Below are 14973 nucleotides of genomic sequence, written 5' to 3' on the forward strand. Positions count from 1 at the left end.
TCTGTGTTAGCCTGTACTTCTGAGAAGTAGATACCAAACAGCAGAGGACCAAGGACCGAACCCTGTGGCACTCCACTTGTCACTGGTCCAAAGTCGGATTTGGAGACTGCTACTTTCACAGTGTGGGTTTTGTCAGTGAGCCAGTTGGCAAGCCATCTTGTGACATAGGGATTTATACCTAGTTTAGTGAGTTTATCTATAATTCCAGAGTGGGGGATGGTGTGAAAAGCCTTGGCAAGATCTAGATAGGCTGTGTGAACCTCCTTACCCTCATCTACAGCTTTGGTGACTGCTTCAAAGAGGTCTGTCAGGTTTAGGAGACATGATCTGCCTTTTACAAACCCAAACTGGTTGGGGTCCTGAGTTTGGAGATTACCAATGTCATTGTTTATAGGTTCCATGAGGATACATTCCACAGCCTTGCAGACCAGGCTCATCAGGCTAATGGGGTGGTAGTTCCCGGGGTCCGTGGTGGCTCCCCTTTTGTGGAGTGGGATAACCATCACTGTGCACCATTCAGTGGCACAAAGCCTGAGGTGAGGCTATGATTGAACATGGTACTTAGGTGGGGTGCCAGTTTGTTCTGTAGTTCATGCAGAACACAGCCTGGGTTGTTGTCAGGTTCCATGGATGTTGTGTTCTTGGCTTTGGAGACTGTGTTTTTACCTGTGCAGCCATGATTACAGGAACTTTGCATTCTTCTAGTATAGAGATGGGCCCTTTAGGGGGTGAGGGTGGGGTAAAGTTAGCACTGAACCTATTGGCCAGGATGTTGGCAATATCAGTTGGTTCTGTATATTTAGTGCCATTGTGCTGTAACTCAGAGCAGATCTGAGTGTTGACACTGAGATTCTTGACATAGCTATAGAATGCTTTGTGGTTGTCTTTAGAATCAGTGCTGATTTTGTTTTCATAATTAGCTTTGGATGATTTTATGAGGGATCTCAGTTTTTTACTGAGGCTGACCAGGGAGTTCCTCCAATCATGGGATTTTACTGTTTTCTGCAACAGTTTCTTTCTTCTGTTGTAGAGTGTGTTTATGGCAGGGGACCACCAGATTGGCTTCCTTTTTTTGGAGGATAGCATCTTGCTTCTGTTAGGGATTGCACGATCCATGCTCTTGTGTAAGTGCTTATAAAGTGCATTTGTGTAGGATTCAGCAGTCATACCTCTATTGTCCGTCTGCATGGGTGTCATGAAGTTTGCCACTTCTGTCTTAAGAAGCGTGAAGTTGGCTTTGGAGAAATTTTTTATGGTGGTTTCCCTAATGTGGGGTGGGGGCAGGATGTGGATGTCTAGGGTGATTAGCTTGTGGTTAGATCTGGACAATGACGAATTGACTTCTGGTGTGGAACACCGGTTGCCCATCTTGGTAATGACCAGGTCTAAGATATTGACGCTCCTGGTGGGGGTGTGGATAAGTTGATCCAAGGCATTGGAATTTATGAATTCCAGAAAACATTGAGCAAAAGAGTTGGTACATGAGTAGTTTTCCCAGTTAATGGTGGGGTTGTTGAAATCACCCATTATTAGGGTGTTAGGTTGTACCCTAATATATTCCAGTGTATCAAGAAATGAGGATTGGGAATTCTGGGGCATGGTGGGGGATCTGTAGCAAGCTACAATTTGGATTGCGGTCTTGCCCAGAGTTAGTTGCACTTGGATAATCTCAGATGCATTATGCTGAGCAACTAGCCTGGAGGTGTGGATATCCTTAATGAATATGAACATGCCTCCACCTTTAGTGTTTCGGTCCAGGTTAGGTGGTCAAAAGGTGTGGTATGAATTATAGCTTGGTAATGCAGGGGTGCTCTCTGTTGCCTTGAACCAGGTCTCTGGCACTGCACAGATGTCAATGTTCTCCATTTTAAGGAGTGCCTCAAGTGAGTGCATTTTTGAGGTTTAGACTTCTAGCACTGAGTGGCATTACCTTCAGATTTTGCTTGCTTGTACCTGTTATGGTGGTGGGTTTGTCATTTGAACATTGCCTAAAAAGGCACTATAAGGGTGGCAGGAGCCTTAGCCAGTATCCGGAATCCCAAGGGAGACAGGTGCAGGCCATCTCTGGCAAAGCATCGTGGTCTGTCGATCATGTCATCCCAGGCAGACAGTTACTGGATCCCGTTAGAATGACATCAGTAGCTTAGCCAATTGTTGAAGTCAATCATTTTGTCCTTGTACTGTGTTATCATTCTGGGTCATGGCAGGATGTTACTCAGGGCTAGGGTCATACCTGACTGGGCTACAAGATCGGACAGCTCCTTCATGTCTCTTTTCATGTAGTCCAGGCAGGTATGTCTCAAGTCATCCACACCAACATGGACAATGACAGAGTCATATTTGTACTTGTTGTGGAGTGACCTGAATGTGTGCATTATGTGGTGGATCCCGGCACCTGACAGGCAGCTGACAGTAACTTTCTCCTTGTTTACACTATAGAGTCACCTATGACTAGAGTGTTGGGTACATTGTTATGCCTTGTGGGCTGTGGTTGAGTGGCACAATGAGTTTTTGGGCTATGTGTCATTTGGGTTGTTTTGGGGGGGGGGGTCGCTTGTGTTTCTCCTTTGTAGGTCCATGTTGCTTGGACAGATTTTTATTGAGAACCTCCACAAATGTAGGTGTGTGTTTTGTGTTTCTATGTGTGTGTTTTGGTGGTGTAGGTTTTGAGGGACTATGTGATGAATGTGGCATGGTGCAAGTGTTTATCCTCTCCTATTGACTGTCTAGTCCAGTCTTAGGTGAAGAGAGCTTTGCTTCCAGTTTGGCTATATAAGTGCATCTCTCACAGGTTGTAGTGTTGGGTGGTATGAGGAGAGGGTTGTCTGTGTACATGAGGCAATTGCTGCATTGCTCCAAGATGTCCAGATTCATCAGATAGACAGGAGAAAACACCGGGAGCTGACCCTTAGACATGCCTGGATAGGTGCTCATTTATTAAGTACTAAAACCTGTTTTCCTCTAGACAAGTGAGGAAAGTTCAGTGTTGTAGTAATTTGTAGCTTATTTAGTGCTTACAACAAGTTCTGAACAATGAGCTCAAAGAAACAGATTTGAGTGCTAAAACTAAAGAACTGGCTTGTTCTAAGGGAAAATTTGAAGAGCAGACTTTATGAAGCCGGGAATAGTTTAACCATAGCTAAGCGGCGAGGGCTCAGAAGCTTACTAACAGTCCTGGATACAGCAAATTTGTATCTGGACTAGACTACTTACAGGAAAGGCAGGAAACGAGCTTAGAATTTTTTTTGTGCCAAAGCATTCCTGTCATTTCTTTTTAATAGCATATTAATGCTCATAGATTCTTTAAGCTATTTGTCTCTCCAGCATAATAATTACATGTAAGACAGTTCACATAATAAATCACAAACACAGAATTACATGTAAAATAACAGAACTTTCTAAAATTAATCTACACATAGAACAATTCAAACATTTTAAAGTACCTACTTTACTTTTATGTTGACTGTGAAATCTAACTTTGTTTGTCCTTCAAAAATATTTTTTAAATTTCTACCATTTTTATTTGTAAATGAAGGTTCCTTCCCAATCAAACAAGACACTTTATCATTCCCACTTAGAATATGCCAATTGTTAACAATGTTCTTAATCAATTGGCTGCCTAATGAAAACACTATAGGCATGGCCACTGACTTCTAGTTGTTTTCATGTCACCCATAATGTGAAAATTCAAACAGCAATACAAAAAAAATAACAGATGCCCCCTTTTTAACAAACCATCAATCATCTCCAAATCTGAAACCAGTTTTCATCTCTCATAATTTGTCCTTTTTTTAATTCATAATTTTTTTCTAATTATTCCAATTTGTAAATAATGGGAAAACTACTACTGTAATGCAAAATATATAATACTGTAATGCAAATTGCACATGTCTGCTTTAAAAATAATCTCACTGTCTTCTAAACTTCTTCTTTCCTTCATCTTTCTAAAATTTAAAACTCTAAAAGTAGTTTTAAAATAAAAAAGTTTAGTGGCAAAAATTAAAAAATCAATTTTCCAAAACAAGAATCTCAATATATCCATCCAAATAAAGAATCATCAATTCCAAATAGGTATCATTTCATTAACATTGTGCACCACCAGCTTCTTCTAACATTAAATAGTTTGGCAAGTATTTTAAATTGGCATAACACATACCCCTGCCATCCATTTGTTTATTCCATCATTTTGTTTATAAAGTATTCTAAGTTTGTTTAAAATTTCAATTACATAAAAGTTGTTTATTACATAAAATATGTTATGTTTCTTGAACCAACATATCTTCTTGTCAATAAAACATGAGATCCAATAATAACATTTTCATATTTATAACAGTGTACCATCATGAGATTTTCTTCCTTTCCTAGATTCCATCCTTTCCTACCTAATTCTAAAAAATTTGGAACTCTGTCTAATAAATTGAAGGAATCTTAAACTAATGGGAATAACTAATTTAAAAATAATACCTAAGAACGTTATGGAGATGATAAATGTGGAGATATAGATATAAAACACATAGGAAGATGAATTCATAGATATAACATTTTGGTATCCCAAACAATTTACCTTTTCAACTATTTAACTTATATTAAAATATTTTTCTATAAATTAAACATATCAGAAAATCCCATTATTACACCACTCCATAGCAATTATCTATATATATATGACAATTTTTCTGTTCATACCTGAAAACTCGTGTGTTGTTGCTAGTTGAGTTTGTGCGGTTGCTTTATATTTATTTATTTATTTATTTATTCTGATAAAGACCTAGATTGAGGTTGAATCTGCTTAATGTTTGGTTTAATTAATTTAATTTAATTCCTGTAACTCATTAATTTAATTACTTTTTTTTTTTTTACTTTTTTATTTTTTTTTTTTTTTAATAAAATATTTGTGAAAAAAAATATATGTAAAATCAGATAATGTCTTCTTTAAACCATTGTGCTCAGCATTTTACAGGCCCACTAAACAAACAGGTCAGGAATGGCTGTTAACCCAGGAATGATGATTTATAAGTGACATATTTATTCAAGTATTTAATCCAATTTATGAATTATTTTGTTTATAAATATTAAATTCCTTGGAATTTTCAAGAAGTTTGGTAAAAAATAAAAGAATAATAAAAGAGAACATAATACTAGAAATATATTTTGTGAATATAATGTGTAGACATATATTTATACTATATATTTATACTAGTTCAAAAAAAAAATTAAATAATATATGAAATATATTGATGCTCAAATAAGTAGCATTGTGGAATTTATTGCTGTTATTTCAAGAATCATAGGTCACCACATGGTGGGTCAGAGCAGGCGCGCGACCTCGGGGTAGTCAGTAAGAAAGCATGATTGCTCAATTAAGAATTTCAATTATTGTTCAATTGTTCATGCTAGATTAATTCAGCAATGTTGAATATTTAATATTTTAACTGAGACTTGACCAAGAAAAACACTTAATAGCATCAACTGAAAGCTTATATAATGTTAGGAATGTTCTCTCAGTGGTAGCTTGTCCAGATATCATTGTATAGTATATTAAACTTAAACTTGCTATTCATAATGACATACATATTATTATCTCTCTCTATATCTGTATGTCTCTATATCTCAGGCACTATTTCACATGTCATAATATTTCATTACAACCAGTCAATATATGGAATATTAAGGAACCTGACTGAAAAAAAATGGAATATTAATTATGAATAATATAATTATAATAAAGCAGTATTATGAATATGGCTGGGACATGGCTACATGGTGCCATGCCTTGGCATGGCAGAAATTCTACTATCAATATCTTTACACCATTCTAGACAGGCACACACACCAGTCATGATTCTATGATTAGGAGAAGTAACCATGCATATCAATGCTATTGAAGCATTCTGGGGCTAAGCATGCTAATTAGCCATATGTTCTCCTCTGTATCTGCTGTTCTCCTCCGTATTCGTATTTATTTAGATTTTATGCATCAGAATGGTTTAATAAATATAATAGCCATAAATTACATCATCCCCCAAGCCCCAGCCTTCCCCAAAGCGTTTGCTGTGACTTCTACAATGCGTAGCCTAAGCTCTTTGGTAGCATCAGATTATGTCCTCACATTTCAAACAAATGTTTATATCTCTAGAACCATGGGGTAAATGACAAATTCCAGCACAAACTATTTTCCAGTGTAGAGTTCTACTAGGTTGAGGTGGAAACTTTAAAGTATAGTCAGCTATAAATTTTATAATCTTATCTTTGCAAACAATAATACAAATCTCAAAATACAGTAACACAATATCTCAAATTATTGTTGTTCCAGTTGATGAGTGCTTTCCCATGTTCTTGCCTGTCTGTGTGGCTGTTGTTGAGGTCTTAAAACATAAAACATGAAATTGATGAATAAAATAAATAAAATGACAATGAAATAAATAAATTTTATAATACTAGACATATCCTAGACATCAACTTCAACTATCAATAGTGTTCAATTTGCTAATGTAATGTTTTAAGATGAAATTGCAATATGCATTTTTTGTGCATTTTTTTGGAAAATGTGAGCTGAATTTATTTGATGCCATTGAGGCATCCAGTAGGAGATTGGAGGCACTGTGGCAGTGGGGCAGGTGGCACCACTGTAAGCTTCGATAGCTGTAATCAACATGGTAAGAATAATTCATAAACCCATAAAGACCCGACAGAGAGAGCTGACCCTGACATGGGGACATGGAATTTAGCAAAGAGGCAGTGGAGAGAGGTGAGTGTGTGTGTGTGTGTGTGTGTGTGTGTGTGTGTGTGTGTGTGTGTGCGCATGTGTATGTAACAGCATATGTGTGTGTGTGTATATCTATGTGCACATGTGTATGTAAACAAGAACAGTGGTGGTCTGTCTTCACTAGGAAAGGGAAGTGGAAAGTAAGTGAGTGTAGGTGTGTGTGTGTGTGGGTATATGAATGTGTGCGTGTGTGTGTAGTGAGTGAGTGTGGGGGGTGTCTCATTAACGCTAAATATTTGTGTGTGTGTGTGTGTGTGTGTGTGTGTGTGTGTGTGTGTGTGTGTGTGTGTGGTTTGTGTGTGTATTTGTGTGTTTGTGTGTATTGTGCATGTGTGTGTGAGTGAGAGGAATACGTAAATGATACCTCTCAACTAATTTTTGAAAGATTCAGGTAAAATATATTAAGAGGAACAAAAACCCCAAACAATAGCACAACAGGTTTAGCATAACCATGCATTTTCTGAACAATAAGAGATATGAAACTCTAATGTCTGGCATTATCGAATGATCCAGAAAACTTTGTGGCAGTCTTCACACATATACCAAGCAGTTTGTTTTCATATCATCCATAAACACAACACAACAGCATAAGCAGCGCAGATGCTTTGCTAGAATAAACTTTGAACCTTTGAACATGCAAAGACACACAGTTTCTGTAATAAGCAGTTAAATAAATGTTTCTGACATTCTGTAGTGAGCCAAACAATCTCACACATGACCTAACAAAGTGAAAAGTGAACTTAGGCTCCACTAAGTTTAAAATTTTGAATTAAATAAACCAAAAAAACACTTATAGAGTTATTTGCTGCAATATGCTTCACTGTATTTGAGATATATATATATATATATATATATATATATATATATATATATATATATATACACAACAAGTCTGAACTCCAGCCTTTGGAGACCTGGAATAGAAACCCCAACCACAGATCCAGCATTCAAACCAACAAAGTGTCTAAATAACATTTTCAGTATTTTTTTACCCTCATTCCCATTCAGTCTTCATTCAGTTATTGATTGATTGATTCATTCATTCATTCATTAAGTCAGCTACCTGCTCAAGAATCTACCAAGGTTCGTACTCCTACAACAGTATCAAGGCTCAATGCTCAGAAATTCTCTAGGTCATATTCCAATCTTGGTAAAGAAAAATTGGACAGATATTGCTTTCTTTACTGCAGGTACAAGTCAATATTTGGTGTTGTTTTTTAATATAAAAATGTTTTATAAGAATTTCGTAGGATTCATAGATATTCTAAGGCCATCAAGTCTTATGGCTGCTCATGCCTTACATGTGCTTTCACACAGGCCACACCTCCCTTCTCCAGGAGGCCCTTACTGGTCAATCCCAGAGTAAATTTGTGGATGCCCATCCAGTCATCTAATTTATATTTAAAGGAAGATAGTGAGTCACACTGCTTAATATGCAGGGGAGGTTTATTCCAGAGGTTCGGGAGGCACTGGATTATAAATTTGTCCTTCCATTATGTTTTTCTTATCTATTGGGAAAGATTTTGGTCCCTGGTTCTGGTATTGATGGAGATATTGTAGTTGCAGAGGAACAGGAGGTCCAGGGCAATCACATCTGTAATGGCAAGATAAGCAAGACAGAGATCTACCTCAAAAGTCTGTAAGACACTGAATAAAAGGATAGAGCTTCCAGTCTCTCTTGGTAGCTCAGGCACTTAAGGCCTGTGACATTTTTGGTTAGGAACCCTTTGAGTCTTTCTAATTATTTGATATGTTTGGTGAGATACATCACAAAAAGGGCATTGCATTTGATATTGGCCTGATCAGTGTAATTAAACCTTGATGACATTCCTTTGATTCTTAGCTGAGCTATATAAAAATATTTCTTTACAACAGTCGTCACATGATAGTCAAAAGAAAGGGCGGTATCAACTCGTGTACCTAAGTCCCTAACTACATTTTCATTTGGAAGTGGTGTGTTATCTAGAAGGTATGATTAGGGGAGGGGATGCACTACCAAAAGTGATGGTACTACACTTTTTTTAGCATTTAGGTAGAGCCTATTTTTAGTACACAGATTTTACTTGGGAAAGTTCATTCTGGTTGGACTAAGTGTCATAGGATGACTTAACTTCTAGTTTGCATTCACCTGCAGACATTATTAGCCAGTGGTCTTGGCTCTCTCCTTGGAGATTTGAGAAGTAAATAGCAAATAGGAGAAGAAGTCCCAGAGCCATGTCCTGAGGCACTCTTCTGATCACTTTCATAATTTCGGATGAGGCTCCTGCAACTTACATTGTGTGGGATGTGATTCATTAAGACATTGCAAGAGTCAATCAATCTGCTACAAGATTGTCTGAATACCCTCTAAAAATATCTTCTGCTTTATGTATCCTAAGAAGCATACTTTTCTTTTTTTTCACATTGCTGATTAAGAAAAGCAATATTTATTTGTATTAGTGCAAAATGAAATGTGATATATGCAATATAGCTTGAAATTCAACTTAATGATATATCTTAAATAACATCCATGTGAATGAGATTATAAAGCATACAGTGCTTTGATGTGTGTACAGTTTAATCAGACGAACACTTCCATGTTATATTGTTTGAGTTAGTCACAGTTCTAATTTTTAAATGTTTTTCTTTTTATGTTGTTTGTGAACTCTCATTTTTAATTGGTAAAAGAGAGCCCCCTAAGCATCTGTACTATTCCATTTATTTAGGTATGATACAGAAGGAACAGGGGTTATTAAGGGAGATGTACTACTTAAAAGACTGGGAATTGAATTTAGAAATCCAAGTGCAAGTCAAGCAGCCCATGAAGAACAATTGGATCCTAGTGGATTAGCAGATGAAAAAAGTAAGTATGTAGAATGTCTTCATTTCTTTCTATTTTCCTTTACCTCTTTATTCCCTTTTTTCTTTCTTTTTACTCCCTGAATCCCTAGATAACTTCTTCAAGATTTCTAGCATGCTAGTCAGCCGTTTCTTCTTATATACTACAACAAAGTATACTACAGACATTGTTTTATCTCTCTTCCTCCCAGGTCTGCTTTCATTCATCGCTGTATTTCCATATGGGTCTACATCATTTTAGCGAATGGTCACATCTCCAAATGGCACTGCATCAAAAATGCAGTCTGTTGACCCCCCGCTATCTATATATACCAACTCCAAGATCACACTACAGTGGAAAAATGGACAAATTTCCTGATTCCGCTGTAATGCGAATGTAATCAGAACAGTTTGACTGACTACATTGTCAATATAATGCCATTCGGCGATGTGACTGTTCGCTGAAATGATATATACCGATTTACAGACCTATTACTTCTATAACCTGTCAAAGATCAGAATGAGTTACATAGTTTCCAAATCAAGTAAAGTCTTATGTACAGCCATTGCCTGTTTCCATTAATAGCATTTTCAGTTATCCCTCAGTGCTGTTCCTCAGTATTGACACCTGAATACATTAATTCTGACTTGTAGTGACAGGCAAACTGTACAACTATTACTGTTCTTCTGTAGTCTACATGCTAAATTAGTGCAGTTTAGGATCTTTGAAATTTTAGCATACAGACCAGAATATATATAGGTTCATAGGTTCATAGGTTCATACTAGGCTATCTGCCCTAGGGCATTTATAAGCCTAGCCAGAATGTGTTTGGCTTTTGCCACCCATTTTAAATTTATTTTGCTATGCCCTTTTTCGAGGTTAGTATACTGTGCCTCTGTCTAACAGTGACACAGAAGTGATACCCGGGGTAAACCTATGATCTCCCATCCACTCATCAAGATTCCTCTTGAAGAGAGTCAACGAGGGACTCTGCCTAACCTGGACTGGGATTTTATTCCAGAGTGAAGGGAGCCTCTGGGTTATGAATCTGTCCCTCCAGCATGTCCTATTTATTTCAGTGCTGAGGTTCAAGTCTCTCGAGCGCGTAGCTCGATGGGATTTGGATTTTCTGAGGTGCAGCATGTCCATTAATTCGGGCTGGACATGGCTTTATACGTCAGGCACAGATCGCCTCTGAACAGGCGGTATGCCACTGAGTAGAGCTGGAGTTTCTTTAACCGGGCAGCATATGGCATCTGTTTGAGCCCTTTGATCCTCTTGGTGAGGTACTTTTGGGGTCTTTCCAGTTGCTGCAGGTGTCTGGTAAGGTACATCCCAAAGGGGCATTGTACTCAATTATGGGCCTGATGAGGGATGAGTAAAGCGGCACAGTGACCTCCATGATCTAGATGTGAATCCCTTCATGATTAGGTGGGCTATATAAAATGTTTTTCTAACCACTTTGGCCACGTGGTTGTCAAATGAGAGATTGCTATCAACTTGGGTCCCCAGGTCCCTAATTACTTCTTCTGTACTTAATGGATTACCACCTATGTGGTAATTTGTGGGCACTTTGTTTTTGCCAAATGGGATGACTATACACTTTTTGGCATTTAGCTTGAGGCCATGGCTCTGGCACCAGTTGTCTGTTTCTATGAGGCCCTTTTGGAGGATGCTTGTGTCAGCTGGAGAGTTGATTATGGTGCCCAGTTTGCAGTCATCTGCAAACTTGGTCAGCCACAGTCCTTCCGTGTTGGCCTGTACCTCCGAGAAATATATACCGAACAATAGAGTTTTCTTGTTACCTTTTAGAGCTGGTGTCAGAAAGTATGACAACTAACATTTCATCCCCCCAGCACCACCACTGCCACTTTGAGTACAAGTTATGTATTTTATTTATTTATTTATTTGTTTATTTATTTATTTATTTATTTAATAGTGAAATGGGTCATGTATCTGTTAGATGAAAGTGATAAATGTGATTTCCCATGTTCAGCTGCTGTTTTCCCTGTATTGATTATTGTTACTGTTAATGATCTGTCTAATTGTATGTGAATTCTGCTGGATTTCATTCTCTTGCTGTTTGTTTTCATACATTAACGTCTTGTTCTGTGTACTTGGTCAGCATTCTCATACCTCTCAAGTGTACCTCATTATGAGGAACATTACTTTATTTGGGGTCTTAAAAAGTTCATGTTCCTCAAAGCTCCACATAGAAAGGCTCTATCACACATTCTGTGTTAGGAATATTTTAACTGATGTCTGTGGTAAAGAGAAAAGAATCATTAATTCATTAAACAATCATTTTCATATGTAAAACCAGAATATTTTAACCATCCTATGACCTTCCTAGTTGAATTTGTTAAGCTGTTAGTAACTGTTTCAAATTTTGCCCATTTGTTCCACATTATGAGGGCTACTGTTCCTCATTTCAGAGAAGAAAAGTTGAGAGCTATGCTACCTGTGCAGGTAATAAAGTGTCATCAGTGCAATTGCAGGCTCTGTGGACGTTTCTTCAGGCTATATAAATGACTAAGAAGTGGTGATGAGAATGTCAGTGACTAAGGTGGAAAAAAATCAAAGAATTTAAATATGTGATGGACTCGAGGTCATCATATATAGAAACAACACTTTTTATGGTGGGCAGAATTCCTTTATGAAACCACATGTGATTTTATTCAGTGTTATGATTACATCCACAGAGATTAAAATAACTTATCAATATAAAAAGATTTTTTTTTTTTTTTTTTTTTTTTATTTAATTTTATTTAACATTTATTGACCGGGAAAGTCCAACTAGGTTCCACAGATCCTGTTTTCAGCGGAGGCCCGGGAAGAAATGCTCCAGAAGCATGTCTTTAGAATGTGGGAGGAAACCAGAGTACCCGGAGGAAACCCACGCGAATGCAGGGAGAACATGCAAACTCCGCACAGAAGGCACCCCAGCCGAGAATCGAACCAGAGAACCTCTTGCTGTGAGGCGACAGCATTAACCGCTGCACCACTGTGCAGCCCAATTTAATTTTAATCACTGTAGCCAGATGCCTAATGTCAAAGGAAAAATAACTTCAAAATGATCAATACACGGCAGGTTCAGGTTAAGGCACTTTAATCTTGCAGCAAGGAGACAAAAACGTGCTAATACAGAGTTTGTCTAACTAGAATCAGGAAGTGAAACTACTTTTATACATTTCTTACAAGGTATTGCCTACTAAGCTGATGTAATAAATCAAAAGTTCTTTCAATATTATTTCTCAGCAGCTGTTTGTCCATGATTTTCTGCTGGCATATCAAGTTTACAAAAAAAACTTCCTAAGAAAAACAACATGGCCTTGATGACCACCGGTCAGATACAACTTTCCCACTATACAATGTTACCATTCAAGGTACTATGGCTAATTCGAGCACAAAGCAAGTACAGATTACAGTTCATTTCTTCAAGCAGTCTTTGTCTGATGTATCTCTTCTTTTCCGCAGCTGTGCATGTTCTCATAACACGAACAGAGCTGATTGTTCATATTCAATCACATTATAGAAAACAGTATTGTTCTATTCATTCACTATTCATTCATTTTCCTGACCTAGCAGATAATCACCTGCTTTACATTTCCAAAAGGCATAAACATGAATTTGGCTGTGCTAGCAAATACTAGGTCAGAGAGCATCTTGCAATTTCAGAAAGCATACTGCAGTTTGAAAAAGCATCTTATAATTTCATACAGAATTAAGCTGTACATAAAATAGAATGAAATGTGTTAACCCTTTTAGCTTCTAATAAGCACTAAACATATACATTAATACATATTTTTCTAACATTTCCCCCCTGTTAATACTTTTATTCTATTTTCAAAAGCATAAATAGTTGCTTCTTCTCCTAACCTCTTTCCATTTAGAATTTGCAGTTAAGAGAGTCATTCAGTTTAAACTTATGAAAGTGTTTCACTCTTCAACAGTTCTTCAATTGCAGTACTTTGATATAAAGTCTCAGAAACTGACATGTCTATAAAATCTTTGATCAATCTTTTCATGCAAGGAATACCACAACAAATGCACACTCCTAATAGGAGTAATCCCACACAAATGGCAATCAGGATGTTCATTAGGATGCTACCCCACCCCCCCAAACAAATTCTGGAAAAAGTTTGTCAGTGGGTTTGGGCCTGGTTTGGTCATGGCCGACACTTGCTGAATCACCTCAAGATGGTCGTTTATCTCATGCTGGTTGTCAGGAATATACGAACAGCACTCCTCTTTTATTAAAGCGCATGTACCACCTTTCACCGCTAGGGTGAAGTCAAGAGCCATGCGGTTTTGAAGCACCACAGTTCTCATAGCATTCAGTTCATCAGTCATTAACTCGAGAGCAGAAAAAGTTACATTACTCATTACTTCAAGAAGTTTGGACGGTTTTCTCAGCTCCCAAATCGATTTCACTGCACCATATGCAGGGGCTATACCTGCCCACGATATGATAGTGTCACTCAAGTCCATGTGTGTCAGTTTGTCTTTATTTTTTACGGAATTATGGTTTCTCCAGCCTGCTTCGATTCGTCCCACTGGATTTTCAGGCCTTCTGATTGGATTTCCGGTTTTCTTTGTGACCTCTCTGACATTTCGAATCTTTCCCTGAGGTAAGACTGCAGTGTGTCGTATGGCCGGAACCAGGTAACCCAAAAAACAACAGCCGGACCAGTTCTCAGGTAACCATTTGAATGCCTTTTTCCCCACAAACAAAATAACAATTCTCTACTTTAGTATTAATATACACTTGCCTTGCATGAAACATTTTCTTATCAATAATAGATAGTTGTTTTAAAAGTACAGGATTACGCTGTATCTCATCAATAGTCTTATGAATTGACTCGAGATATGAGTCGTAATTTGTATCACAGATATACCCTGCATTATTGGCTTTGGTATAACATTTGTAAGGAATAGTCACATTACAATTACTCCAACCTACCTGAACAGTATCATTTTTGTAAAAACATACAATTCCCTTTTGTGTAACAGGCAGGTACAATGCTATTTTATCTTGTGATTTTACAGTTGTAGTATCAAAAAGCAAATTTTCCCAGGTCTCATTGACCCCTAGGGGGACAGCAGTCATTAATAATCCCCGTATGCTGTTGGTATAGCTGTGCAGATCCAGCAATTCGAAACATTAAAAGTTTCAGCATACACATATTTAATTGCTTGGTAAGTGTTAAAGTTCGGATGCCAGTCTATGAATGATTCACGTTTATTCAGTTCAGCTCATGTGGCTGGAAAAAGGAAAGGTCACAACAAAAAGATTAATGTTATCAATATGGTCAACAGAATGATCATGCAATACTTCTGAGGTTGTTTAGCATTTCTATTTGCTCCGTATCTGGTCATTTTGTTCTTG

At 37.5% G+C, this 14973-nt stretch overlaps 1 protein-coding gene across 1 annotated transcript in view; it reads left to right on the top strand.

Moving 5' to 3' along the window:
* Nucleotides 1-14973, top strand: part of LOC122796453 (EF-hand calcium-binding domain-containing protein 6-like) — a 1291945-nt gene that overhangs the window by 439624 nt on the left and 837348 nt on the right. The window contains exon 7 of the mRNA XM_044064930.1: nt 9472-9608. Coding sequence (XP_043920865.1) covers nt 9472-9608 — 137 coding nt within the window. The remainder of the gene's footprint in view (nt 1-9471; nt 9609-14973) is intronic.

This window comes from Protopterus annectens, chromosome 3.part0 (assembly GCF_019279795.1).
Source record: "Protopterus annectens isolate FY-2018-M chromosome 3.part0, PAN1.0, whole genome shotgun sequence".
NCBI lineage: Eukaryota > Metazoa > Chordata > Ceratodontiformes > Protopteridae > Protopterus > Protopterus annectens.